The following is a 24,761-nucleotide window of genomic DNA, read 5'->3' as shown; positions in this document are numbered from 1 at the left end:
TAGACCTGGGTCCTTGGTCCTCTGAGGTCAGTACAGTGAAGCAGACAATGAAAGATACAACTGTACTGAGTGCTCAGAAGCCTGAAGGCTAGAGAAGCGTCAAGGAGACCCCAACCCAGCCAGGGGTATGAAGGGAGGCACAAAGTGGAGGAGAAGGATGTATTACTTGCACCTTTGGAAGGAAAAGTAGGAGGTGGCCGGGCAGGGAGCTGTGTTCCTGTTGGAAGGAACAGTATGGACAAAAGCCTGCAAGTCCGCATTTATGGAAAGCAGCTCAGCTCAGGATGGCTGGAGTGTGAGTGGGGGATGAGTTCCAGGCCAGCCTGAGATATTCAGACTGCCCCGTTCTGCATCCCGGCCCCTCTGCCTGTGGGGTGACTGAGATCCAGGGGCCACCCTGGAGGAGGGGCCATGAAGCAGGTTCCTGGTTCAGCCTGTGCAGCCTGGGCCTCCTGCAGAGTGGTCCTGCGGCCTCACCCAGCCACAGCCAGGGTGAGAAAATTGTGTTGACAACTTGTGACCGTGGCTCTCTGCTGGTTGTCAGCGAGCCAGGAAGCAGATCAGAGGGGAACTTGAGGCTTAGAGGTGAAGTGATATGCTTTGGAAGGACACAGACCGATCAGTGGTTCAGCTGGATTGGAGATCCAGGGCTGCCTGGCTGCCAAGCTGTGTCTCTTACCTACAGTGACGACATGTCTCATTTCGCCCAGGATAGGCCCACTTGCACCTGTGCCCTGACATAGTTGTTAATAGTGCCTCTTTTGGGACTTCCTGGTGGTCCAGTGGGTGAGATTCTACACTTGTTCACAATCCAGGGGGCATGGGTTTGATCCCTGGTCAGGGAATAAGATCCCACATGCTGCCAAAAAAAAAAAAAAAGTGCCTCTTTTAACTCTTGGAAATGTTATCGTTTATATAATTAATTACATGGTCACCCTACTCCTCTGTTCTTACCCATTCTGGCTTGGGACCCTCACATGTCCCCTAATCTATAGATATGTAAGGTTGGCTGTGTGTATTTGCTGTAACCCAGTAAAACAAACCTCCTTAGGCTAAGGGCCCAGGCTGGGGTGGCCCCTGCCCTAGAGTGCCTAGCCTTGCTTTGGGCATAAGGTGGAGAGCAGATGGGTCCATATGCCACTTAGATAGAGAAGAAAGGGGCTGAAGGAGCAGAGGGGCCAGGAATGAGGGGCAGGCGGAGAGCAGCTTTGCATGGGCGTCGCGGAGGCTGCCCAGAGGAGGACTATTGAGCCGTGTTCAGAGGCACAGACAGGCTTTCCACAAGCTGAGATGTAGGGAGAGGGCCAGGAGGTGTAGGCAGGAAGAAGTGGTGTGAGCAGGGCTGCTGAGTCCATCCCCAGGCCTGGGACTGATCTTCCGGTCTTGTAGGGCCAGGGGTCAGTGGGTCCACCCCAGCTGGGCTTCAGCTACAGATTGGAGCTGCTCTAAAGGGTGCAGGCACCAAGTGGTCAGGGCTCTGGCTAGTTTTCGGGCACTCTGTGGGCACTGCCCCGTCCCCCGGAATTTCCCACATCTGTGCCTTCCTGATACTACTTCTCCTTTCCTGGGCTTGGCCCTGACTCAGCATGGCCCTGGTCCCCCGAGGTAGGCGGGGAGAGGGATCAGCTAGGAGGCTTCCTGGAAGAGATGTCTAGAATGAGATTGAGAGGCCCATGGAGTCCCCTTGCCCCGCTTTCTTGGCATACAACCCTTTTCCGGCAAAGACTTTGCTGGGAAAGGAGCCCTTAGCATCTGTTCCTCTCTCCCTTATCACTATGGTAACAGGGCCATTAGAAATGTGATCACATTTCCTTTCGGATGGAACATCAACTCAGAGCTGTCTGGATCCTGAGTTGTAGCCAGTGTGAGGAGGCGGGTCTCAGAGAAGCCCTGGGATCCCGGCTATGGCCTCATTTGCCCCTGATGGTTGAGTTTGCAGCTGTGGTGCTGTACTTCCTGGGTGAACATCCTAGTTGTGGGACCAAGAACAAATTACTTCCTGTCTCCATGTCTCAATTTCCTCATCTGTAAAGTGGGGATAGCAAGAAGCCCTCCCTTAGGGAACCCTTGTGATGAGTAAATGAGTGAATCCACGTAAAGCTCCTGGGAAAGTATACATACACACACACATACTTAATAAAAGTTAAGTAATCCAGGTCTTCATTTATTAATCCCTGCTGAGTGCTGGGCATACAGTAGTGAAGAAGGAGGGTATGGCACTTGTCTTAGGGAACCCACGTGCTGGGGAGCCAGGCCTCAGGAAGGGCAGGTCCCTCACAGATGATCAAGACAGTGGTAGGGGAGGACTGGGGGCCAGAGATGAGAGGACTGATGCTGCCTGGGTTCTGAGGATGCTCTGTTGCCATCAGCTTTGCCTCAGTGCTGGCTCTGAGTCCTGGGGGAGGAAGGGAGCCAGGCCGACACAGCCCTGCTTGGCATTGGAAGGGCAGAGGCTGTCCCCCCTGCTCTGAGCACGTCTGATTGGTCCTGATCCAACATCCTAGAGCTCTGCTCTCAGCTGATCACAGGCTGGGCCTCCAAGGGCCCCTTCCTGTTGGAGTCTGGGAGACTATGTGTGATAGTTTGCTTTGGACTTTAGACTTGACCAGCTGGGAGCTGACACCACAGGTCATGCCCTCGGGCCTGCCTTTTATTTGCTTCCCTCTTGACCCTGTTGGCCAACTTGTCCACCTACCTATCCACCCACCCGCCCATCCAACATGCTCTTGTTGCTGTCTCATCCAGGAGGCCCTGTACTAGGTGGGCCGTGGGGATAAAGAGTCAAGATCAAGGCTGCCCTTGCCCTAAAGAGATTCAGGGTCACGTTGGGGAGACAGCCTAGTACAGTGCTCATTGTAGGGGGAGTCTTCGCAGGTCCAGCTAAACTCCCACCCTAGGCCCACTTGGCATCAGATTCTCTGAGAAGCATAGAGAGAGGGAAGAGCTGGCCACCAGGACAGCGGTGGGTCTTCCTCTGCTGGAGGGTCCTCCTGGCAGTCACTGCCACCGTCCACATAGCTGTCTGGGAGCCATTCTCTGTGGTCCTCCAGGGGGCAGCTTGGGGGTGGGGGACAAGACTCACAGTGGACAAGTGTGGGAGCCACCCTGGCTTGGAGACCTCTTGCTCCAAGGAGCCAATATGTCTTCTAACAGCCTAGCAGGTGTGGCTTCAGGTCCTTTGCACAGGCTGTGCCCAGTAACAAGCTTCCACACTCTGGGAAGCCCAGAGCTCCAGCTTCTCCCCCAGGTCAAGAGATCACTTACAATTTCTCCCAGTCCAGGTGCAGTTCCGCACTCAAGCCACTCTTGCTAAAGGTAGTGTTGCCTGGGAGCGTGGCTGACATACCACCTTTATCAGGTTTCTAGGGAGAAAGAATTTTGTCCATTCTTTACCTATGGAGAAAAAGAAGATAGAGTTCAGGGTGATCTAGAAGTAGCCACTACGTGTCCTAAGAAGCATCCAGACTGTGGCGTCAGGGTTCAGGTCTGGCTTAGATGCTAGCACAGTACCTGGCACAAAGGAAGGCATTACTAAAAATCGGGTTACTTGGAATAATTCACCTAAAAGCTCATCACAGAGGATAACATGGGCAGGGCCTAGGGGAGCAGGAAGGAGGGGTCAGGAAAGACTTTGAGAGAAGGGGCATTGAGTGAGAAGTTAAAGGATGAGTAGGTCTCAGTGCAAAGAAATAGAGGAAACAATAGAATGGAAAAGACTAGAGATCTCTTCAAGAAAATTAGAGATACCAAGGGAACATTGCATGCAAAGATGGGCACAATAAAGGACAGAAATGATATGGACCTAACAGAAGAAGAAGGTATTAAGAAGAGGTGGCAAGAATACACAGAAGAACTATACAAAAAAGGTCTTCATGACCCAGATAATCACGATGGTATGATCACTTACCTGGAGCCAGACATCCTGGAATGCAAAGTCAGATGGGCCTTAGGAAGCATCACTACAAACAAAGCTAGTGGAGGTGATGGGATTCCAGTTGAGCTACTTCAAATCTTAAAAGATGATGCTGTGAAACTGCTGCGCTCAATATGCCAGCAAATTTGGAAGAGATAGCAATGGCCACAGGACTAGAAAAGGTCAGCTTTCATTCCTATCCCAAAGAAAGGCAATGCCAAAGAATGCTCAAACTACCGCACAATTGCACTCATCTCACTTGTTAGTAAAGTAGTGCTCAAAATTCTCCAGGGCAGGCTTCAACAGTACGTGAACCATGAACTTCCAAGCTGGATTTAGAAAAGACAGAGAAACCAGAGATCAAATTGCCAACATCTGTTGGATCATTGAAAAAGCAAGAGAGGTCCAGAAAAATATCTATTTCTGCTTTGTTGACTATGCCAAAGCCTTTGATGGTGTGAATCACAACAAACTGTGGAAAATTCTTCAAGAGATGGGAAAACCAGACTACCTGACCTGCCTCCTGAGAAATCTGTATGCAGGTCAGGAAGCAACAGTTAGAACTAGACATGGAACAACAGACTGGTTCCAAATTGGGAAAGGAGTACATCAAGCTGTATATTGTCACCCTGCTTATTTAACTTATATGTAGAGTACATCATGAGAAACACTGGGCTGGATGAAGCGCAAGCTGGAATCAAGATTGCCGGGAGAAATATCAATAACCTTGTGCAGATGACACCACCCTTATAGCAGAAAGTGAGGAAGAACTGAAAAGCCTCTTGATGAAAGTGAAAGAGGAGAGTGGAAAAGTTGGCTTAAAACTCAACATTCAGGAAATGAAGATCATGGCATCTGGTCCCATCACTTCATGGCAAATAGATGGGGAAACAGTGACAGACTTTTTTGGTGGCGGGGGGGCTCCAGAATCACTACTGATGGTGACTGCAGCCCTGAAATTAAAAAGACACTCCTTGGAAGAAAAGTTATGACCAACCTAGACAGCATGTTAAAAAGCAGAGACATTACTTTGCCAACAAAGGTCCATCTAGTCAAAGCTGTGGTTTTTTCAGTAGTCATGTATGGATGTGAGAGTTGGACTATAAAGAAAGCTGAGCACCGAAGAATTGATGCTTTTGAACTGTGGTGTTGAATAAGACTCTTGAGAGCCCCTTGGACTGAAAGATCAAACCAGTCCATCCTAAAGGAAATTAGTCCTGAATATTCATTGGAAGGACTGATGCTAAAGCTGAAACTCCAGTACTTTGGCCACCTGATGCGAAGAACTGACTCATTTGAAAAGACCCTGATGCTGAGAAAGATTGAAGGCCAGAGGAGAAGGGGATGACAGAGGATGAGATGGTTGGATGGCATCACCGACTCAATGGACATGAGTTTGAGTAAACTCTGGGAGTCAGTGATGGATAGGGAGGCCTGGCATGCTGCAGTCCATGGAGTCTCAAAGAGTTGGACATAACTGAGCAACAACTGAACTGAACTGAGATCTCTGATCAGAAACCAGGGAGCAAGGTATTTCTGGAGGAAGCAAGAGCAGGAGCCAAGGCCTGGCATCGTGTTCATGCCCAGCCCTTCCTTGCTTTCTTGGTGGTCACACACTCTTAGCCACTGCCAGGGACACTGGGCAGTAGAGAGGCTGAGGTCAGCGGTGGGGAAAGTGGCGCACCGCTCGGGTGCTCCTTCTCAGTCCCTGCTGGACGCTGGCAGAGATGGCAGTTGGTGCCAGGCTTCCAGGGCTCAGGCACCTGATCCGGCTGGTGGTCTCTGCCTCCTGTGTGTTGGCCCGTGACACGCCACGTCTTGTTTAATCCTCCAGCCACCCTGCCACAATGGATTGGTAGTCCTCAGTTCACCAAAGAAGAAACTGAGGCTCAGAAAGGCTAGGTGCTTGCCTCAGGGCACACAGGAACTGAGACCAAGGCAAGGCTCAAACCCATGTCTCTGATGCTGAAGCCCTTTGTAGACCCTCAGCCTGCAGGGAGCAGTGTGATCTGTGCTGAGACAGACAGACAGACAGGAGTCTAGTGGCTGTGGGAGCCCAGGCCTTGGAGTCTGGAGGGCTTCCTGGGGCAGGGGTAGCAGAGATGAGAAGCAGGGAGTGTGGTGGGTTCAGATGATTTGAGAGGTCTGAGGGCACCCAGAGGATGGTGAATATCCAAGACAAGAAAGAAGGTGGTCATGAGCCAGAGATCCATGACTTGTTGCCTCAGGACTTGGGTTTCTGAGGCTCTGGTCTGTGCCCTTGGCCTCGATGCCCATTTCAGTCTTGTCTCGTCCATTCTCAGACAAATGCCCTCTTCTTAAAAGCTCAGGTCCAACCTTCCCTGGTTCCCTAGGCTGGGAAGCAAACTGTCTCCCACCCCGTTCTGGTCTTCAGCCCTGTTTTAGAGTGGAGACCCAGTGGGTACATGTGGCTAAAGATTAGCACTTTGGGGCCAGTTGACCCTGCCCAGCAGTGCAGGGCTAGCTCATGAGGCCAAGGAAGGCACCTGCTTTGGGGAGCCTGGAGGGTTTGGGCAGGGGAGTGAGGCCAGGCGGGCTTATCTCTGAGTGTGTGGAATGAATGAGTTGTGCTGCAGCTCAGGTGAGCTTGGGGCTCAATGAGTTTGAGTCCTGGCCCTGTTGCAGTGTTGCTGACTCAGTGACTCAGCCACACTGAGGTTGATGCCCAACTTTTGGTCTGTTCCCAGCCTTCCCTCCAAAGAAGAGAAGTTACTATCACCACCATCACCGCCCCCTCCCCAACTGGAGCCTGTGGAGCCTCCGGCCACTTTCCCCAGGGGGCCTCCTCAGCCCCTGTCTGCACCTTGCAGCGCCCCAGAGGTCCCTCCGAAGCCCCCCCGCCTGCCCCCGGAGTTTGGTGAGTGCTGTAATGCAGCACGGGACTTGGGGTGGGTAGCCTGGGTTCAGGGCTGAAGAGTCTATAAGGATGCAAGGATCACACTCCCCTTTGTCCTGGGCCCTGCCACTGACCCGCTGTGTGGCCCTGGACAGGTAAGCATCCTTCCCTTCAGCCTCTGAATGGAGACAGCACCCAGCTCTCCCGCAGACTTTCTGTTAGGTGGGGACAGATGGCAGACTTCTTGAGTTACTCACGGTTTAAAGTTTAGGACTATTTTCCATGGTCATGGGCAGTTTGCTTTTCCTTGGCTTGTCCGCTTTTCTTGAGTCTCGATTCTTGGTTTGTTTTTTTTTTTTTTTTTTTTTTTTTTTAGCCTTTTTAGGAGAGTCCCTGCCCTGACCCCCGAGCTTGCTGCCTAGTTAGATCTCCTTGTGGCGGCCTGGCCTCTCCTTCTGCTACCCCCTAATTCTGTCCTGTGAAGCCTCGAGAGTATAAATAGCACTTCCTGTCCCTTGTGCCTTGTTTTGAAAACCAGGCCAGAGTCGGGGCGGGGGGTCACTCATGGGCTAGGGGAGGCCTGGTTTCCTTGCCTCTGAGTCTCTCCCACCCGTCTACCTCCCCAGATGACTCTGACTACGATGAGGTCCCAGAGGAGGGGCCGAGGGCCCCAGCTGCCGTGATGACCAAGAAGGTAGGGCAGGCGGTGGTTTGGGTTTGGGCTGTCTGCCTGTCAGCATGGAGGGTAGGCCACCCGCTGCCTTTCAGACGCTGGGGACCACCCGACAGAGAGTGGGCAGCGACTCCCTGGAAAGTTCCCTTCCTCTTCTCTGTCCAGCTGTGCAAGGGTCTGGGGGCTCTGGTTTGTGGCTCCAGATCTAGTCTTAGGCTGCATCTTAGATGGCTATGTGACCCCCCTCTCCCTCTCTTTTGGGGTGTCTGTCCCTGTGTCTGTCTCACTTTCTGTGTCCCTGTCTCTCTTGAGTGTCCTAACTTTCCATCCGTGTCTTTATCTCTCTATCCTTCTGTCTTTGTCTCTGACCTGGGCCCCTGCCTGCACTGGTTTTCTCTGTCTGTGTGACCCCATCTCCCTGGGTCCCTGGGTAGTCTGCCACGGGTTGGGGAGGAGAGGTGGGTGAGCAAACAGAAGTGCCGAGTTGTGTGGGCCCTGGGTCTGGACGGAGGTGGATATGGCAGCCCTTAGAGGTGTGATCTCGGGCTTGAAGGAGAGCGTGACACTGAGTGGGTCTGGGGGGCAGGAGGAGCCCCCGGCGAGTCAAGTCCCACGGGCCGTGCGTGTGGCCAGTCTGCTGAGCGAGGGGGAGGACCTGTCTGGAGATGACCAAGGGGATGAAGATGAGGATGACTATGCCTACGAGCATGTCCCCAAGTAAGTGTCCACTCCTCTCGGGTGGTTCTCCCAACTGGCTACCCTCCTTCACCACGCCCAGCCTGTTCTCTCCATCTCCTCCGCCCCAGCCCTGTGGGAGTCCCCACTCTGGCCCCCTCATCCCCTCTCTTCTCCCCACAGTGGTGACTGGCACACCAGCAGCCTGAGCTCATCTTTGCCCAGCAGCCTCCTGACCCCTGAGCTTCCCCCACACCCCATGGACGGCCTGCCTGTGGGCCCCACCCCCACCCCACTGGTCATCAAGGCTGGCTGGCTGGACAAGAACCCCCCGCAGGGGTGAGTGAGGCCTGTTGGGTTGTGCTGGTGCCCTGCATGGGATGGGCTCAGTCTAGTATATTTGGTATCACGGATCAGAAAACCAGAAGGGACAAGGTTATTTGAGCAGGTCTCCCTCTAGGTAAACTGTAACTGCCCATCATCCTCACCAGATTTATGTGTTATTACCCTTAAAACTGGGAAGTCTTTTTCCTGGTGGTCCAGTGGGCAAAACTCTGTACTCCTAAAGCAGTGGGGACAGGTTCAATCCGTGGTCAGGAAACCTAAGAATCCCCCAGGCTGCATGACGTGGCCAAAAACAAAACAAGAAAAACGCTGGGAAGTCCTACTTTGAGTCTGATTTCATTCGCTCTTGCTATAGGTAAAGTCCATTTTCTTCTCCATGATCATTTGGGATCCTTCCTGCCTTCAATCTGGCTGTTCCTAACTTTGTATGTGACTGCCACAGGGGGCTAGGGTGGCCTTAGAACTGCTCCCTAATTCCCAGTCCTTTGCTCTGTTGTTGTTCTGCGTCTACCTCTCCAGATCTTACATCTATCAGAAGCGATGGGTGAGACTGGATGCCAGTCACCTGCGATACTTCGATAGTAACAAGGTGAGGCCTGTTAGTCCCTGATATGACCCTGCTCCAGCCTAAACCCTGACACTGGGCCCAGACAGAGTCCCTGCCTAGATGAGTCCTCACCAGAGCTCTACTCTGACTCTTTGGACTGTGTCCTCCTGGCCCATTGGCCAGCCATGGCCTTGGCCCGGGTTGGTATAGGGACTGTCACTGACCCCTGTGGGAGACGGGCTGCCACCTTCATTTCAACAGAGGTTGAGGGGGTCACAGAGGGGCTGGGCCTCTGTGGTCCTCACCCCCACAGTCTGGCTTCTCTCCCCTAGGATGCCTACTCAAAGCGCTTTATCCCCGTGGCCTGCATCTCCCGAGTGGCTGCCATTGGGGACCAAAAGTTCGAAGTGATCACGAACAACCGGACCTTTGCCTTCCGGGCAGAGAGTGATGGTAGGGAGTGGGGTGGAGAGAAGACTGGCAGTTCGGCCTGAGAAGTGGGGGAAGAGAACCAAGGAACGTCTGCTCCCCCCGTATCAGACCCAGAGAGGAGTCAACCCTCTGTGAAGTAGGGGAGGGGAGGGCCCTCTCTCACCAGCTTTGTGCTTGAGACACCACTGAGTCCTCAGCAACACACATCCCCATTTCAGGGGATACAGGCTCAGAGAAGCCAAGGGCCTTGCCCACCCTAAGCGGCACAGCTGGGATCAGAGCCTGAGCTGGTCCACATCAGAGAACTTGGAGATGACAGAGACAGGAGGGCTAGTCCGGGTGGGCTTTCTGGCAGTGGTGTTGCCTGAGGAGCTTGGAGTGGGGACCCTGAGGGAACCCCTGCCTGTCTGAGCTTGGGCCTCCCCTTTCCCTTTGCCCGCAGCGGAGCGGAAGGAGTGGATGCAGGCCCTGCAGCAGGCGGTGGCTGAGCAGCGTGCCCGGGCCCGCGTGTCTAGTGCTTACCCTTTGGGTGTTCAAGGCTCAGAGCCCCATGACCATGCTGGCAGCCTGGAGCTACGTGGCTTCAAGAACAAACTCTACGTGGCCGTGGTCGGGGACAAAGTTCAGCTTTACAAGAATCTGGAGGTATGACTGGTCTGCCAGGCTGCTGAACCTCTGCCTTGTCCCATGCCCACCAAGTCCCTTAGTCCCGCCTTTCACCCACCTGGTCCTTCAGCCCCAGCTCTCCGCCCTGGTCCCTCAGGCCCACCTGCTTGGTCCTCAGCCCTCCCCTTGCCCTTTCCCTCTTCTCTCGACTCCGCCCTTTGCCTGCTGCCTCATCCTGCCGCTTGTTCTGACCCCTTCTCCCTCCTGGTCCCTGAGCGTTACCCTCCCATCACCACCCTGGCTCCTGCACCCCCTGTTTATTGCAACATGGCCTCTGATCGAGGTCCGTTTACCCATGCCCAGATTACTGAGCCCTCCCATACTTCCTTCCTGGGCACTTTCTAGTCCCTCAAGTCCCACTTCCCCTTCCTCTCTCCCCCATCCCTGGGTCTTGGCGCCCCACCCCCCAGCCTTGCCCTCACCCCTTCCCACCCACTACCAGGAGTACCGCCTGGGCATCGGCATCACCTTCATTGACATGAGCGTGGGCAACGTGAAGGAAGCGGCCGACCGGCGCAGCTTCGACCTCACCACCCCCTACCGCATCTTCAGGTGAGCCTCCCGCCCCTTGTTCACCTGCATCCTTACTCCCTGATCGTATTTTCTTGCATGTGGAGGAAGCTGCCCCTGCTTCTAGGTTCATTTTCTCCCCTCTCCCCGCAGCCCTGCCCACCTTGCTGGGCCTTGCTAACCTGCTCTGATCCCTTCCAAGAAGCCTCACATCCCCACTCTCCATCACCGTCTCCCCTTGCCTGCCACATGGCCGCACCGCCCGCTCACCTGCTGTCCCCTGCGGCCTGCCGTGCTCCGCTCACAGGTGCCTGTCTGGCACTGACGGTGGCTCGAGACCCAGGGCTGCGCCTCACTCCCTGTCGCGCCCATCCTGTGTGCTGCTCCCTGAGCCTCCAGGACTCTGCCAGCTCGGTTTCCTCTGACCTCAGCTGCCCATCAGTGATCTGTCTCTGTTCTCCATCCTCTCCCTGGAGAAAATTGCCCACTCACAGACCTTCAGTCACCTCCTCTGAGGCTCTGTGCCATGCCTGGATTCAAACGCTTTGTATTAGTCAGCTCAGCTGCTGTGACAATACCACAGACCCCAGATCTTAAACAACAGGTTTATTTTCTCACAGTTCTGGAGGCTGGAAGTCCAAGGTCAAGATGCTGTCAGGGTTAGTTTCTGGCGAGGCCTCTCTTCCTGGCTTGTAGGTGGCTTCCTCCTCCTCCTTGGGTCCTCAAAGGCCTTTCCTCTGTGCACTTGGAGAGAGGGATGTCTGGTGTCCCTTACTCTCTTTATAAAGTAGCCAGTCTTGTCGGGTCAGAGCCCTGCTCTTACAACGCCGCTTAACCTTAATTACCTCCCTTACTGGCCCTATTTCCAGATGCAGTCACACTGGGGTTTGAGGCTTCAGGGGACACAATCAGTATAATATCCTGGGCCTGTCACTGGGTCACTGTGTGACCTGGACAAATCATGTGACCATTCTGTGCCTCAGTTTCCTTCTCTGTGAGCAGGATCACGGCTGTCTCTGTAAAGCCATTGTCCGACACAGCATCATCATCCCGCCACATCGTCTTCTTTGTCCTTAGTCAGACCTTCTCTGCCTCCGGTGGCTCTTTCTCCTGAACTCTGGACCTTCGTGTCTAGTAGTTCTGTGGACATTGCCTGCTTAGTCCCACCTCAGCTCGCTGCTCCTCCCTGGCCCCCGTCTCCACCCACAGGGACCGTGCCTCTCCTGCTCACCACTGGGCAGACCTGTCACCACCCCTCTTCCTTCCGTCACGTTTCACGGCCGTGTGACCCCTCTCCTGCAGGCCCTAGGCCTGTGGGCCTTCTGGCCTGGCTCCTGCTTCCTCACCCTTTGGCTGTTTATCTGTGACCACCAGAGGGTTCTTTTTCTTTTTTGAAAGCGAAGTTTGCATTTGTTCATTTCTCACATTCGTAGTCATCTTTGGTTGACATCTGTGGCCAGAGATTCTTTGCCATCCTCCTTAACCGCCACGTGACTAGTGGACACTTTCTCTGGAGTTGTCCTTCCCTGTCAGTTTTACAGAGTCTTGCCCATTTCCCTAGTTCCTTGTTGTCATGAACTTTAATTTGGTTGATTTGGTATTCAGCACCAAGGGCCTCCACCAGCCTGACACACATGGGCTCACAGTCAGATGTAAGTACACAGAGATGGGCTTAGCATTTGGCTAAAGCCTTGGCATTTTGCAGATTCAGTACACTAGGACTTAATGGATGAGGGTGGTCTTTACACCTCTCGTGTTGATGTGTTGACGTCTATTCCATCTCCAGCAGCAGTACCTGCCTTGGCCATGGCAGTGGGTTACGGGTGAGCTGAATCTTGAGTCCACACATGAGACTTGGTGGCAATAGGGAAGGAGCCAAAGGGAAAAGATCTCTACCCCCTGAAACCTGCTGCTGCTTCTCTGTTGTCCTCTGGGTGCACTTTGACCTCCTCTGCATGGCACAAGTTTGCCCTGTCTGTCAGCTTCTTTTCTGCCAGTATGCCCACTGGAATGCCCTGTGTACCCTCATGTCCCTTTGCACACGCTGTTCCCTCTGTCTTGAACACCTTTCCGCCTCTTCACCTCACCACCCCTCTCATCTGTCAGGTCTTAGGCCCCATTTCTTCCTAGTATCACTTTCTACTCCCTGGGTGGGGCCGAGGTTGCGGGGTCCCCGTTGCTGTCCATGCCCATCCTCCCCAGGGGCCCTCTTCTGTCTATCAGCTCTCAATACATGGTTACCCCCACTTCGTGCTCTGCCCCCTCAGGCTGCCACCAATCGTGCTGGGCCCTTTCCCAACCAGTCCCCCACCCCACTCCTGTGTCCCCAGCTTCTCAGCCGAATCAGAGCTGGAGAAGGAGCAGTGGCTGGAGGCCATGCAGGGAGCCATCGCCGAGGCCCTGTCCACCTCGGAGGTGGCCGAGCGCATCTGGGCCATGGCCCCCAACAGGTTCTGTGCTGACTGTGGGGCTGCCCAGCCTGACTGGGCCTCCATCAACCTCTGTGTTGTCATCTGTAAGCGCTGTGCAGGTATGAAGCAAGCAGGGTGCCAGGCCAGGGCAAGACAGGGCTGGGGTGTCCAGAAGGCAGGTGGTCTGTCTGGCTGGAGGGGCTGGAGCGAAGGCAGTGTCAGAGAGCATCATTGATGAAGTGGCACCTATGTGTCAAGCCTTTCCCACCATGATTAACCTGCATGGCAGGGATTCAACTTCTCACGTACCATGGGAACTCTGAGGCACAGAGAAGGAAAAGGGCTTCTTCAGGGTCCCCTGGCAAGTAAGTGAGTCTGGATTTGAGCCCAGGCCTGTTGGAATCCAGCACCCTGGTCACATCAGAGGAGCCGGAAGTAGGCTAGGTCAGGCAGGGCTTTGCAGGCAAAGGCGGGAGCTAGTGTTTTCATCCACAGGGGGTTGGAACTGTGTGTGATCTGCAGGCCTAGCCCTGGGGTCCTGCCCAAGGCCTCTCCCTGACTGCCCCCATGGGCCCTGGGGTGTGATGGGGGAAGGGGGTTGCTCCTGTAAAGCAGAGGGCCCCCCAATGACCATGTGTCTGGCCTTCTGTCTGCAGGGGAGCACCGTGGCCTGGGCGCTGGTGTCTCCAAGGTGCGGAGCCTGAAGATGGACAGGAAGGTGTGGACGGAAACACTCATCGAGGTGGGGAGCCAGCTGTGTTTGGGGTCTGTCCCCCTTGGCTGTTGCCTGGGTCTCCCACCCATTTTCCCCCACCTCATCAGCCCCAGTGCCTTGGAGCTAGAGAGACCTTCGGGATCAGCTAGTAGGTGGAGTTTGGAGCAAGTTGATTTTTGGCAAAGTTAGCAAACTGGCTGGTGAGCTAAGAATGTTTTTACAATTTTAAAGGTTGCTAAAAAAGAAGAAGAAGAAAAAGAATATGTCACAGAGACTATCCTGCAAAGCCTAAAATATTTACTTCATTTTATCTCTACTCACGTGGGCCAGTGGGTCTGAGTCTGTCCTTTTGGGGGATACTCATGCGTGTACATTTATGCCTGTGTGCTTGGGGTTGCCAGGTACTGATATGTGTGATAGTCACAGGGGAAAACCTGCAACAGGAGGCTGGACCAGGGCCCGACCACACACCACCTTCCTTAGCCCCAGCCAAGCTGCAGACTCCAGAGCAGTTTGGGTGTCATATCCCCTGTGACTTAGGGTTAGAACCCCAGTTTACAGAGGATACTGAGACACAGGGAGGGAAAATGACTTTCCCAGAGTCAGAGTGTGAGTCAGTGGCGGCTGGGACTGTTTCTGCTTTGTTCTCTGCTCTGACTCCAGCACCCCATGCAGCACCTGGCAAGCAGGCAAACTGGGGGGCCCAGGAAATAGCTGTGGCTCAAGTGATGAGCACAGTGAAAGCATGCATACCCTGAGTGCCAGAGCCCTGCAAAAGTCTGCCCTCACCCCTCTTCCTCTGAGCCCAGAGAGGAATGTCAGGGACAGGAGGTGTTTCCATAATCCCTGTCCACCCAGCTGGCTGACAGGCTAGGCCCTCCCCAGCTGTGATAGTCTTAGGAATGCAGAGTTCTAGATGTGGGACTAGGTGGGGAGATAGCAAGGCACCCAACCAGGCACCCAACCTGGGCCTCCACCTGTTAGACTGTCTGCCTCTGGTCCCATAACTTGAGCTGGGGGCCTGGGCTCAGGCCCAGCGTTAGTGAGGGAGCACCCAGGGCCACCAGCAGGCCAGGGTATCCCCTCAGCTTCCTTGATGGGAGAGTGGGCGGATGGTCTGGCTCTTCCAGCCCCTCACTTACCAACCTCAAAACCAAGGCTTTGCTAGGCACGGGCCCCAGCTGTAGGCTGCCCTTCTGATCTCTTTCCTGCACCCACAGCTCTTCTTACAGCTGGGCAATGCTGCCGGGAACCAGTTCTGGGCAGCCAACGTGCCCCCCAGCGAGGCTCTGCAGCCCAACAGCAGCCCCAGTGCCCGGCGGTGCCACCTTGAAGCCAAATACCGCGAGGGCAAGTACCGCCGCTATCACCCACTCTTTGGCAACCAGGAGGAGCTGGACAAGGTCAGGGCACTGGGCCCGTGAGGCCCCCTGAAACTACCCCCATTACTCATGCCCCCATCATTCCTCACACTGTCTCAGCCCAGCTTTCCCACTAGCTCAGAGTAAGGAGTGGTCCTGTAGGGAAACTGATGCCCAGACGGCAGAGGACACTGCCTAAGCCACAGGGACAGTTGGGACAAAGGAGGAGCCAGGCCTGACCCTTGGGCCAAGGCCATGTCCCCAGCATCTGTCTGCCTCCCTCCCTCCCCGATTCCTCTGTCTCCGCACCCTATCCTGCTCCTACTGAATCCTGCCAAAAGGAGTGAACTTGATGGGGATGCTATTTCCTGTCAGGCTCATGAAAAACAGCTGGCTGCTCCGACCCACCCCCCCCATCCACACCCCAGTCAAGATGAGGCCCCTCATGGGCCCCCAAGCTCTGGCAGACTGGGAGCCAAGCCCTGTCCCTGGTCTGGCTTGGCCTGAGTGGGAGGTAACCGCCTCTGAAGCAGGGGGCTGCCACTTGTGACCTCTGGTCAACCTTCAGCCCTTCCCCCAAGTAGCCCCACCCAGTCAGGCTCAGTCCGGTTAGAAGCCCAGTGGGAGCCAGGCCTCCACCTCCCAGGAACCCAGGCGTCCAGCCCCCAGCTCAGCCCAGTCTAGCCGCCAGCCAGGAGGGGCGGCAACTCCCATTGGTTGGGAGGGATGGGCAGGCGGTGAGGAATTCAAATGTGGGAGGAATGAGCTACAAAGCACCCCCCGCTCCTGCCCTTCCTCAAGGCAGAGGGAGCTTGAGATCCTCTAGAGAACAGGCCTGGTGGCTGACGGTCCCAGGGGGCTGTCGGCAGGGTGAGGCCTGGGTGGCTGGGACCGCTAAGGGGATGCCCCTCCCCGCTCGCGCCCTTTGCCCTTTCTTTCCTCCTCTTGTCAGCCTTCCTCCCTCGCTTCTCTTTCACTCTGAGGGTGGGCCCTTGACCTGGGTGGCTCCTTCCTCTTCCTCCCTCGCCCCTGCGTGACACTGTCCCACTGGCCCCTCACTCGGGCTCGGCCTGACCCTCCCCCTCCCTCCTGCCAGGCCCTGTGTGCCGCAGTCACCACCTCAGACCTGGCTGAGACTCAGGCGCTCCTGGGCTGTGGGGCTGGGGTCAACTGCTTCTCGGGGGACCCCAAGGCCCCCACGCCCCTGGCTCTTGCCGAGCAGGCTGGACAGACACTGCAGATGGAATTTCTTCGGAACAACCGGACCACAGGTGAGTGGAACTGTTCACCTCAAGGGATAGCACCTCCCTGCTGCCAGGCTCAGGCCCTTGGGAGGGGATGGATGCTGGTTGTTGGGTGCCAGTGGAGGGGTATCGCCCTGTGAGGTCTGGTTCATATACCACTTGAGCTGTCATTGCAGCTTTTCCAGGGGCTCTGGTGCGACAGTGTGTGTGTGACATTTACATGACTTCTGGGCATTTGTGTCTCTGGCTTCCCCTTCGTACACGTGTCCCTTTGTGTCTCTGTCTCTGCATCTCTCTTTATGTGTTTGTGGGTCCCTCCCTGGCCCACAGTGTGGGACCTCCCGGCAGCGTCCATGAGTCCAGGTCTGTGTGTCTCTGAGCTGCTGTGGCTTTGCTTCCTTGCATCTGGGGGTGTCGAGGGCCTCAGGGTTTGTGTGTGTGTGCAGAGCGTGTCTGTGTTGCTGTGTATGTGGGGGGGTGTACTGCATTTCCTGTGTGCGGAGGGACTCACCCGGGCAGCCTTGTCTGCCGCTCTCTGGGTGGGGCTCTGTTGCAGTTGGGTTGGGTCCCACTTGGCTCCCACTCTCGGGGTAGCGGAGAAGCGGGTGGTGGGGGTGAGTGTCGCTGGTCATGGCCCAGTACTAGCCTCTGGGGCTACATCGCAGGACCAAGGGTGGAGCCCGGCGGCCAGGACTCTGGGCTCAGGGCCATGGGTGGGTGGGGCGCACTGGGCTGGAGGGAGCCCAGGTGTCCGGGAAGGCACAGGAGACCACCCAGCTGGCTTGGGCTTTGGGACCGCTGGGAGCAGGGCTGGAGCCAGGCTGCTTCCTTAGGCTTTGCATTGTCTGAGACAAGCTCCCTCTGGGGATTGTTAGAGAGTTTGCTCCAGGCCCCCCTCATTCTAGTGTGCTGGCCCTGTGCTTCCAACAGGAAGAGCTGGGCTGGAGAGTCAGGGAAGCTCCCTGGAAGGAGAGGTACTGGACCCAGGCCCTGTGAGTGGGATGGAATTTACACAAAGTGGGAAAGGTGGAGAAAGGTTTAGGCAAGATCCGGAATGCGGCAGTAGGAGCCCAAGGGTGCTAGTCAGGGAACAGTGTTAGGGAGCAGGGGTGGGTGAGTTGAGTGCCAGCTTAAGTACCCAGTCCAGGTGGGGGTGAGGGGGGACTCCCTTGGGTAGTGACCAGCCACTCTTTCCCTCCCTTCCCCAAAGAGGCACCTCGGCTGGATTCAGTGAGGCCCCTGGAAAAGCACTACTCAGTTATCCTGCCAACTGTGAGCCACAGCAGCTTCGTCTACAAGACTGCTTCTGCAGGGAAGCTGCTGCAGGACCGCCGGGCCCGGGAAGGTGGGTGCCAGGACCCTGCCCTGACCATGGCATTCTGGCATGGTGCCAGGGCCAGAGAAGCCAGAGCTGGCCAGGCTGGGGGACCCCCGAGGGCGCAAGTGCATTCTGGTCTAGTCACCCTGCAGGGTGTCCTGGGGGTGGTCTTGGGTATACAATGAGTGCTTAATAAATGGGCTGATCCGGTAAGAGTGGAGCATGGCACTGCAGACTGAGTCACTTCCAGAGTTTCCTTGAGCTCAAAGAAGCCCTTTATTGAGCACCTACTAGGTGTGGGCCCTGTGCTGGGGTAGCTGGTATTTGGAGCACTTGGATGCTGGGAAGTTTAAAGTCTAAGCTTAAAGCTCTGTCATCTCTCTCCTTAGCCTTCCCTTTGCTCCCATCTCTGAGTACAATCTGAGTACAGTCCTCCCAATTCCTGCAAGGACGCGCACATTGGCTGTCCCACCCTATTACCTTGCTGACTCCTCTCCAGCTTTACTGGCCTCCTTGCTGCTTCTTAAACACACACTCACCAGACCGTTTGTACTTGTGGTTCCCTCTGCCCAAAGTGCATTTCCCTAAATATCTGCATGGTTAGTCCCTCACTTAAAAACAGATCTCTTTCAGTGTCACTCCGTGAAGACTTTATTCCCAGCCACTTAATCCAAAATAGCAAGCCCTTCTTACCCTACTGTCATACTACTTACCTGACCCTAATTTGTGTATTTCTAAGTCTGTTTATGGTTCTCTGTGGGCCTGTGTGCTGCAGGGCCACAGGATGAGGAATAACTGAGGCAGGGCGGGGGTCCTGGAGGAAGCTCAGTCTGGGAGGCAGCCTCTGGGGCACACCGTCCTCAGAGGGCGAATGTCATGTCCTCCTAGACAGGATAAGAGACTCTGCTGTGTGAGCACTGTTGAGGCCGTTGCTCACTGCATCCCTTAGCACCCCCAGAGGAAGCTCTCCAACTCTCAAACAGATTTCTTGGGAACTCTGTGCAGCTCACCACCTCACTGCCTCTGGGGCACTGCCCCTAGTCTACTTCCCTCTGCTTGGCAATATCATTTATGTAACCGCCTGACTCATCCATTTTTTTTTTTTTGCTGTGGATGCCAGGAAGCTCTGAGCCTATGTGATGCTCAGTACTATGAATTATACAAGCCTGTGTGACCTTGACAGTCTGTATTTTTTCCTGCTTTCCTGGTCCAGACTCCCATTTCTGTTTCTTTATGGGATCTTGTCAGTCTCCTTAGATCCATTATAGGAGGAAGCAGAGTACAAAGCAGTAGGTCCTGCTGGCAGAGGAGGGTGGGGCACGGGGGTTCCGTTATGGAAGTCTTCCTGGGCATTTGGGTTGGCCTTGAAGGGTGGGAGGGTGTGGGTAAAGGGAATAGGGTGAGCAAAAGCAGGGAGTGTGGGATGTGTATCCATAGTGGTCAGAGAGGTGGCTGGAGAGGTGGGTGGGGCTGGCTTGCTGGGGCTATAGGGAGGAAGATGGGTTTGGGGGAAGCTTGTGAATTAGAGTGAAGAGGACATGAGTCAGATGGGAGTGGGGGCCCAGGGAGAATGCAGTGGTTATGTTCAGGTGAGGGTGGAGAGCTCCTTCATTGTTCCGCTGCCTGTCTTCTCCCCAGAGTTCAGCCGACGCTGGTGTGTGCTTAGCGATGGGGTCCTGAGCTACTATGAGAATGAGCGGGCAGTGACCCCCAACGGGGAGATTCGGGCCAGCGAGATTGTGTGTCTGGCAGTGCCCACTCCTGACACCCATGGGTGAGCACCCCTGGGCAGAATCACAGACTGTTACTGATATAAGGTCCAACCCTCCATTGGGGAGATTGGGAAACAGGCCCAGAGATGGGTGGGATCTCCCTGGGGTCACACAGCAAGCTGGTGCTATGCAAGGGCTAAACCAGGTCTCCTGAGGCCCTAACCTCTTACAGGACCAGGGAAGGGTAGTCACAGGGGCAGTGGGTGGAGGTGGGCCAGTGCTTGGCAGAGTGGGCCTGAATCCTGGCCTGTGTATCAACAGTTTTGAGCACACCTTTGAGGTGTACACAGAAGGAGAGCGGCTATACCTGTTTGGGCTGGAGAGCGCAGAGCTGGCTCGTGAGTGGGTCAAGTGCATTGCCAAGGTGGGCCTGGGTTAAGCAGGCTGGTGTGGGGGGAGTCTGTCGGGGTGCTGGGTAGAACCCCCAGCTTTCCCACTTTATGGATCAGGGCTGGATGGAAGGCAGAAGACACAGGACCCAGGGCCAGATGTAATTTGCAGCCCCTTGGGGACAGAGGGGGAGGGGGCAGTCAGGAGACCTAGCTCAACTCTGTGGAAGCAGGGCCGTGGGCCAGAGCTCCCTAGATGCTCAGTATATGTTTAATAATGAGTCCGAGTCATCCTGAGATGGACAGTGCTGCCCCTAGGGGAGCGAGCACCTTGTCCTGGAGGAAGGAGGCAGGGAGGCTGTAGAGGAGAGCTCTGCCCTGGGGACTAGAATCAGGTACCCTCTAGGGTCCCTGTGTTTTGAGGGCCTGTGACTCTCATTCTCCGGTTCATTGGTCAGTCATCTGGGGGCCTCCTGAGGGTCAGTCCTCAGAGCCCTGGGGACCTGGATGAACCAGTCATGGTCCCAGCTCCTCAGTGGCTCGCAGGCTGGTAGAAGAGACAGATGGGTCAAACAGCAGAAACTGTAATTGGTACTACAACAGAGGGCAAGAATGCCTTGGTGCCCCAGAGAAGGGACATCCCTGATGGTGTCTGGGAAGGCATACCAGAGGCGGGCATATCTGAATGGTATGAAATGGGGCATGATACCCACGTTAGTTCACTGCACTGCGTGGAAAATCGGTACATGCCCACAAGCCAAACAGTTGGGGTATCCCAGGTGGGCAGTGCTGTTGGCTGATACAGTCTCCCTGGCCGTCTCCACTGTCCCTGGCCTCCCCACCAGGCGTTCGTGCCTCCCCTGGCTGAGGATCTGCTGGCTCGGGACTTTGAGAGGCTTGGACGCCTTCCCTACAAAGCTGGCCTGAGCCTACAGCAGGCACAGGAGGGCTGGTTTGCCCTCACCGGCTCCGAGCTCTACGCTGTCTTCCCGGAGGGGCCCTGTGAGGAGCCGCTGCAGCTTCGGAAATTACAGGAGCTTTGTGCGTACACCTGGACCTGGGCCCCAATCTCCAGGGCACCCTATCCTCGGTTCCCAGGCCCTAGTCCCTCTCCTTAAGTCTGAACTCTACCCTAACCTGGCCAGAAGGAGCAGCCTGCCTGCTCATGTCCTCTCCCGTCCTTGGGATGCATCTCAGCCACCCCATGGATTGGTGGGTGGGTCCCAGGGGTTTGTGGACCCAGAGAGCTTCGGGAGGGAGCAGATTAGGGACCATGAACGAGGCCTGGACCTCACCTCAACTGGCTTCTCCACAGCCGTCCAGGGGGACAGCGAGAACCAGGTGCTGGTGCTGGTGGAGCGACGGAGGTGAGCCTTGGCTTCCTGAAGGGGCTCTGAGAAGCCTGGGCAGTCTGACAGGCCTGGGAGGGGTGGGACAGGTTGGGGGGTCCCCCAAGTGACTGACTTCCCGGCCCAGGACGCTGTACATCCAAGGGGAGCGGCGGCTGGACTTCATGGGCTGGCTAGGGGCCATCCAGAAAGCAGCGGCCAGCTCTGGGGACACGTTGTCAGAGCAGCAGCTGGGAGATTCGGATATCCCGGTGATTGTGTACCGCTGTGTGGACTACATCACACAGTGCGGTGAGCTCTGCTTTCTTGCACAGGCCCCGCCCCGCCCCGCCCCGCCTAGAGAGACTTTCACCTCCTGCCGCAGAGCCTCGCCTTCCTGGGATCTCCCTGAAAGCCTCGAGGCCCGCCCCTTGACCAGTGCCCGTAGCCCCTCGTGTTTGGCCACGTCCCGTCTTGGCCACGTCCCAAACTGAACCCCACCCTTCTCCAGGCCTGACCTCGGAGGGCATCTACCGCAAGTGTGGGCAGACGTCAAAGACACTAAGACTGCTGGAGAGCCTACGGTTGGACGCTCGCTCTGTGCGCCTCAAGGAGGGCGAGCAGCACGTGGACGACGTCTCTTCCGCACTCAAGCGCTTCTTGCGAGATCTGCCTGATGGGCTCTTCACTCGAGTCCAGCGCCTGGCCTGGCTGGAGGCCTCAGGTGGGCCCTGCAGCCCATGCCCAGTCTGAGACCCAGGGCAGTGCTGCTGACTTGTACACTCTGATCTCAGTTTTCCCTGCCCTCCCCATCATGCGCTTGGGGCTAAGCATACCCCAGCGGTGGACTCTAGTGCCCCTTCCTCCTTGCCTCTCATTCCCATTGTCACTCAGTGCAGAGCTGGGGTCCCTTGGAGTTGGAGAATTCTTTATTTTTGTTACATGGCTGGCCTTATTTGACTTAGAAGTGGGTAGAGAGTGGTATCACCTAGGATGAGGCAGAGTAGCCAGAGGGGTGGGACAGGGAAAGTGGTTACTGGGGGGGATTCCTGACCTGATCCATCTCTCCCCACCCAGAGATTGAGGATGAGGAGGAGAAGGTGTCCAGGTACCGAGAGCTTCTGGCACGTCTGCCCCCAGTCAACCGGGCCACAGTGAAGGCTCTTATCAGCCACTTGTACTGGTGAGGAGCAGCACTCCTGGGGGGCTGGGGTGGAAAAGACTCTTCTCCTCCCAACCTGGCTGGCTCTTCTCCCCTGGGAACCAGGTGGGTCTGGGAACTGAGTGTTGCCTTATGATGTGCCCTGGTCTTGGACACTTTGGCTCCCAGCTTGCTTCCTTCAGGGTGGGAGAGTAGAGGTTTCAGCTAGCAGCCACATCTCTCACGTTCCCAGCCTTGCTTCTCCCTGGGACCCAAGACTTGGTCAGAAAGACTGTTCCCTCTTCCTCTTAACTAGTGGTCCTCTCTGATTGGGACCTACCCTGGCTTCACTCCAGGAGCCATTCATGGACCTGGCAGGAATTAGGAAGGTGAGGTAGGGAAGTCCTGGGTTAGACCCCTCATTCAAGGTTTCCGTCCTTCTGTGTCCAGTGTCCAGTGCTTCTCAGACACGAACCAGATGAACACACACAACCTGGCTATTGTGTTTGGGCCCACGCTCTTCCAGACAGATGGGCAGGACTACAAGGCCGGCCGTGTGGTGGAAGACCTCATCAGCCACTACGTGGTGGTGTTCAGTGTGCGTTCCCCAGCCGGTGGGCAGCAGCGGGCAGCGTTCAGCCTCACAGGTGGCAGTGACCTTCTGTCCCTGTCCTTTCCCCCTTCACAGGTGGATGAGGAGGAGCTGAGGAAGCAGCGGGAGGAGGTCACTGCCATCGTGAAGATGCGTGTGGCTGGCACTGCCAGTGGGACCCAGGTGAAGGGCAGGGCCTGGGGTGGGGGGCTCAGGCCAGGCACCTGCACCCACTTCCTAGGCTTCCCGCTGAGCCCTGTCTCCCCACAGCACGCCGGTGACTTTATTTGTACCGTGTACCTAGAGGAGAAGAAGGCGGAGGCGGAGCAACATGTCAAGGTGGGGACCAGGGACCGAGAGGCCAGGGGGCTAGGAGAGTCAGGCTGGACCAGGCACAGGCTCCGATGACCAGGGAGCATGGCTTCCACCCCCAGGGGGGCCCTGGTTTGGGACCTGTATCAGGCCAGTGCCAGGGCCTGTCTCTTTCCCCTGTCACCAATCAGGACCACTCAGAGACAGCCTCCTACATCCCAGTACTCCAGAGGATGCTGAGAGGGTTGGCTCACAGCCACACAGCAAGGTTGTGACAGAGTGGGGACTGGGGCCTGGGTAGGCTGATCTCCTCCTCCTCCTCCTGGGTCCCTGCAGATCCCAGCATCCATGACCGCAGAGGAGCTTACCTTGGAGATCTTGGATCGCAGGAATGTGGGCATCAGGGAGAAGGACTATTGGACCTGCTTCGAGGTCAACGAGAGGGAGGAGGCAGGTGCGTGACCAGCAGGACTGGTGCAGGAAGTGGGGCAGCCCCAGTCTGTCATCCTCTGTCCCAGTTTGGTGATTCTGGTGGCAAGGGGGGTTTTGGGTGATGGATGTTGCTGCCAAGTTGTGACCTCAGCGATGGTGGTGAAAGTGTGCTGGTGGGGGTTCAGGTGGCAGCTGTAACATGGCTGATGGGAGGGACGGTGAAGGAGTAGATCGTGTCAGCTATGGCACTTTTGCTAGTGTTAATGAGACTGGTGTTGCTTGTGACGGTGGAGATGCTGAATTTGATAATGGGATTGTGAGTGACAGCATGGGTGGTGATAAACATGCTGGAGAAATGGGGTGCGGTGCTGGTGATGGTGTTGTTAAGGGGCCAGGGTGGTGAAGGGTGGTGATGATGGCATTTTAGGGTGAAGGATGGTCTCAGTGGCAGTGGAAGTGGAGGGCGTATCTGTTCATTTGTTTTAGTATTGTTTGTTGAGTGCCAGGCAGTCGGCAGGAGAGTTGGGCACATAGTCCCTTCCCTCACAGGGGTTACTGAGTATGGACTAGAGATACTGATCCTGTGATCACACCCATAAACACACAGCTACAGCTGTGTTAACTTCTGTGAAAGAAAGGGCCATAATGCCACCAGAGCTTATAACAAGGTCTCTGGCTTTGGAGTCCCTGGACTAGGAGGTTAAGGAAGAGTAGGGGTTACTTGGCGAAGAAGAGAGGAACGTACTTCCAGGCAGTGGGACAGCGTGGACAAAGGCCCTGTGGTGGCCAGGGGCACTATCCTTTTAAGGAGCTTGAGATAAGGGCAGTGAGGTGTGAAGCACGGGGTGGGGCTGGAGATGGAGGCGGAGGCCGCGCTCATGGCCTGACAACAACACAAGGCCGTTGAAGAGTTAGTGGTTGGGAGCTGGAAAAGATTCCTCCTCACTGCTGGGTAGAGGGACACAGAGAGGGGGATGAGCGCCCATAGCAGAGACTGCGTCAGAGGCCACACCATTCGTCCAGGAAGATGGCGTCATGCGCCAGGGTGGCTGCAAGGACCTGGAAAGGAGCAGAGAGATTCGACACATTGCAGGCTGAGAGGGAGGAGAGTTTATTTCCGGCTTGAGTAGCCTGGTGGGCGGTGCTCTTTGCCCTGATGAGGACGCACAGGAAAGATCACCAGCTTGG

The 24,761-nt window shown here is 55.8% G+C and overlaps 1 protein-coding gene across 6 annotated transcripts in view; it reads left to right on the top strand.

Annotated features, from left to right (window-relative positions):
- Positions 1–24,761, top strand: part of ARAP1 (ArfGAP with RhoGAP domain, ankyrin repeat and PH domain 1) — a 61,867-nt gene that overhangs the window by 28,686 nt on the left and 8,420 nt on the right. For all 6 annotated transcript variants that reach the window (XM_068989216.1, XM_068989214.1, XM_068989215.1 and 3 more), the window contains 24 exons: positions 6,622–6,791; positions 7,397–7,464; positions 8,030–8,160; positions 8,302–8,457; positions 8,983–9,052; positions 9,343–9,463; positions 9,885–10,087; positions 10,551–10,660; positions 12,949–13,148; positions 13,686–13,771; positions 14,965–15,147; positions 16,202–16,376; positions 17,560–17,694; positions 19,306–19,441; positions 19,701–19,803; positions 20,614–20,809; positions 21,084–21,135; positions 21,245–21,408; positions 21,608–21,820; positions 22,174–22,279; positions 22,688–22,835; positions 22,926–23,012; positions 23,100–23,168; positions 23,478–23,595. In XM_068989216.1, the coding sequence (XP_068845317.1) occupies positions 6,622–6,791; positions 7,397–7,464; positions 8,030–8,160; positions 8,302–8,457; positions 8,983–9,052; positions 9,343–9,463; positions 9,885–10,087; positions 10,551–10,660; positions 12,949–13,148; positions 13,686–13,771; positions 14,965–15,147; positions 16,202–16,376; positions 17,560–17,694; positions 19,306–19,441; positions 19,701–19,803; positions 20,614–20,809; positions 21,084–21,135; positions 21,245–21,408; positions 21,608–21,820; positions 22,174–22,279; positions 22,688–22,835; positions 22,926–23,012; positions 23,100–23,168; positions 23,478–23,595 (3,200 nt within the window). The remainder of the gene's footprint in view (positions 1–6,621; positions 6,792–7,396; positions 7,465–8,029; positions 8,161–8,301; positions 8,458–8,982; positions 9,053–9,342; positions 9,464–9,884; positions 10,088–10,550; positions 10,661–12,948; positions 13,149–13,685; positions 13,772–14,964; positions 15,148–16,201; positions 16,377–17,559; positions 17,695–19,305; positions 19,442–19,700; positions 19,804–20,613; positions 20,810–21,083; positions 21,136–21,244; positions 21,409–21,607; positions 21,821–22,173; positions 22,280–22,687; positions 22,836–22,925; positions 23,013–23,099; positions 23,169–23,477; positions 23,596–24,761) is intronic.

Source organism: Capricornis sumatraensis, chromosome 16 (assembly GCF_032405125.1).
Source record: "Capricornis sumatraensis isolate serow.1 chromosome 16, serow.2, whole genome shotgun sequence".
Taxonomy (NCBI): Eukaryota; Metazoa; Chordata; class Mammalia; order Artiodactyla; family Bovidae; genus Capricornis; species Capricornis sumatraensis.
This window is presented reverse-complemented; position numbering and strand designations above follow the sequence as displayed.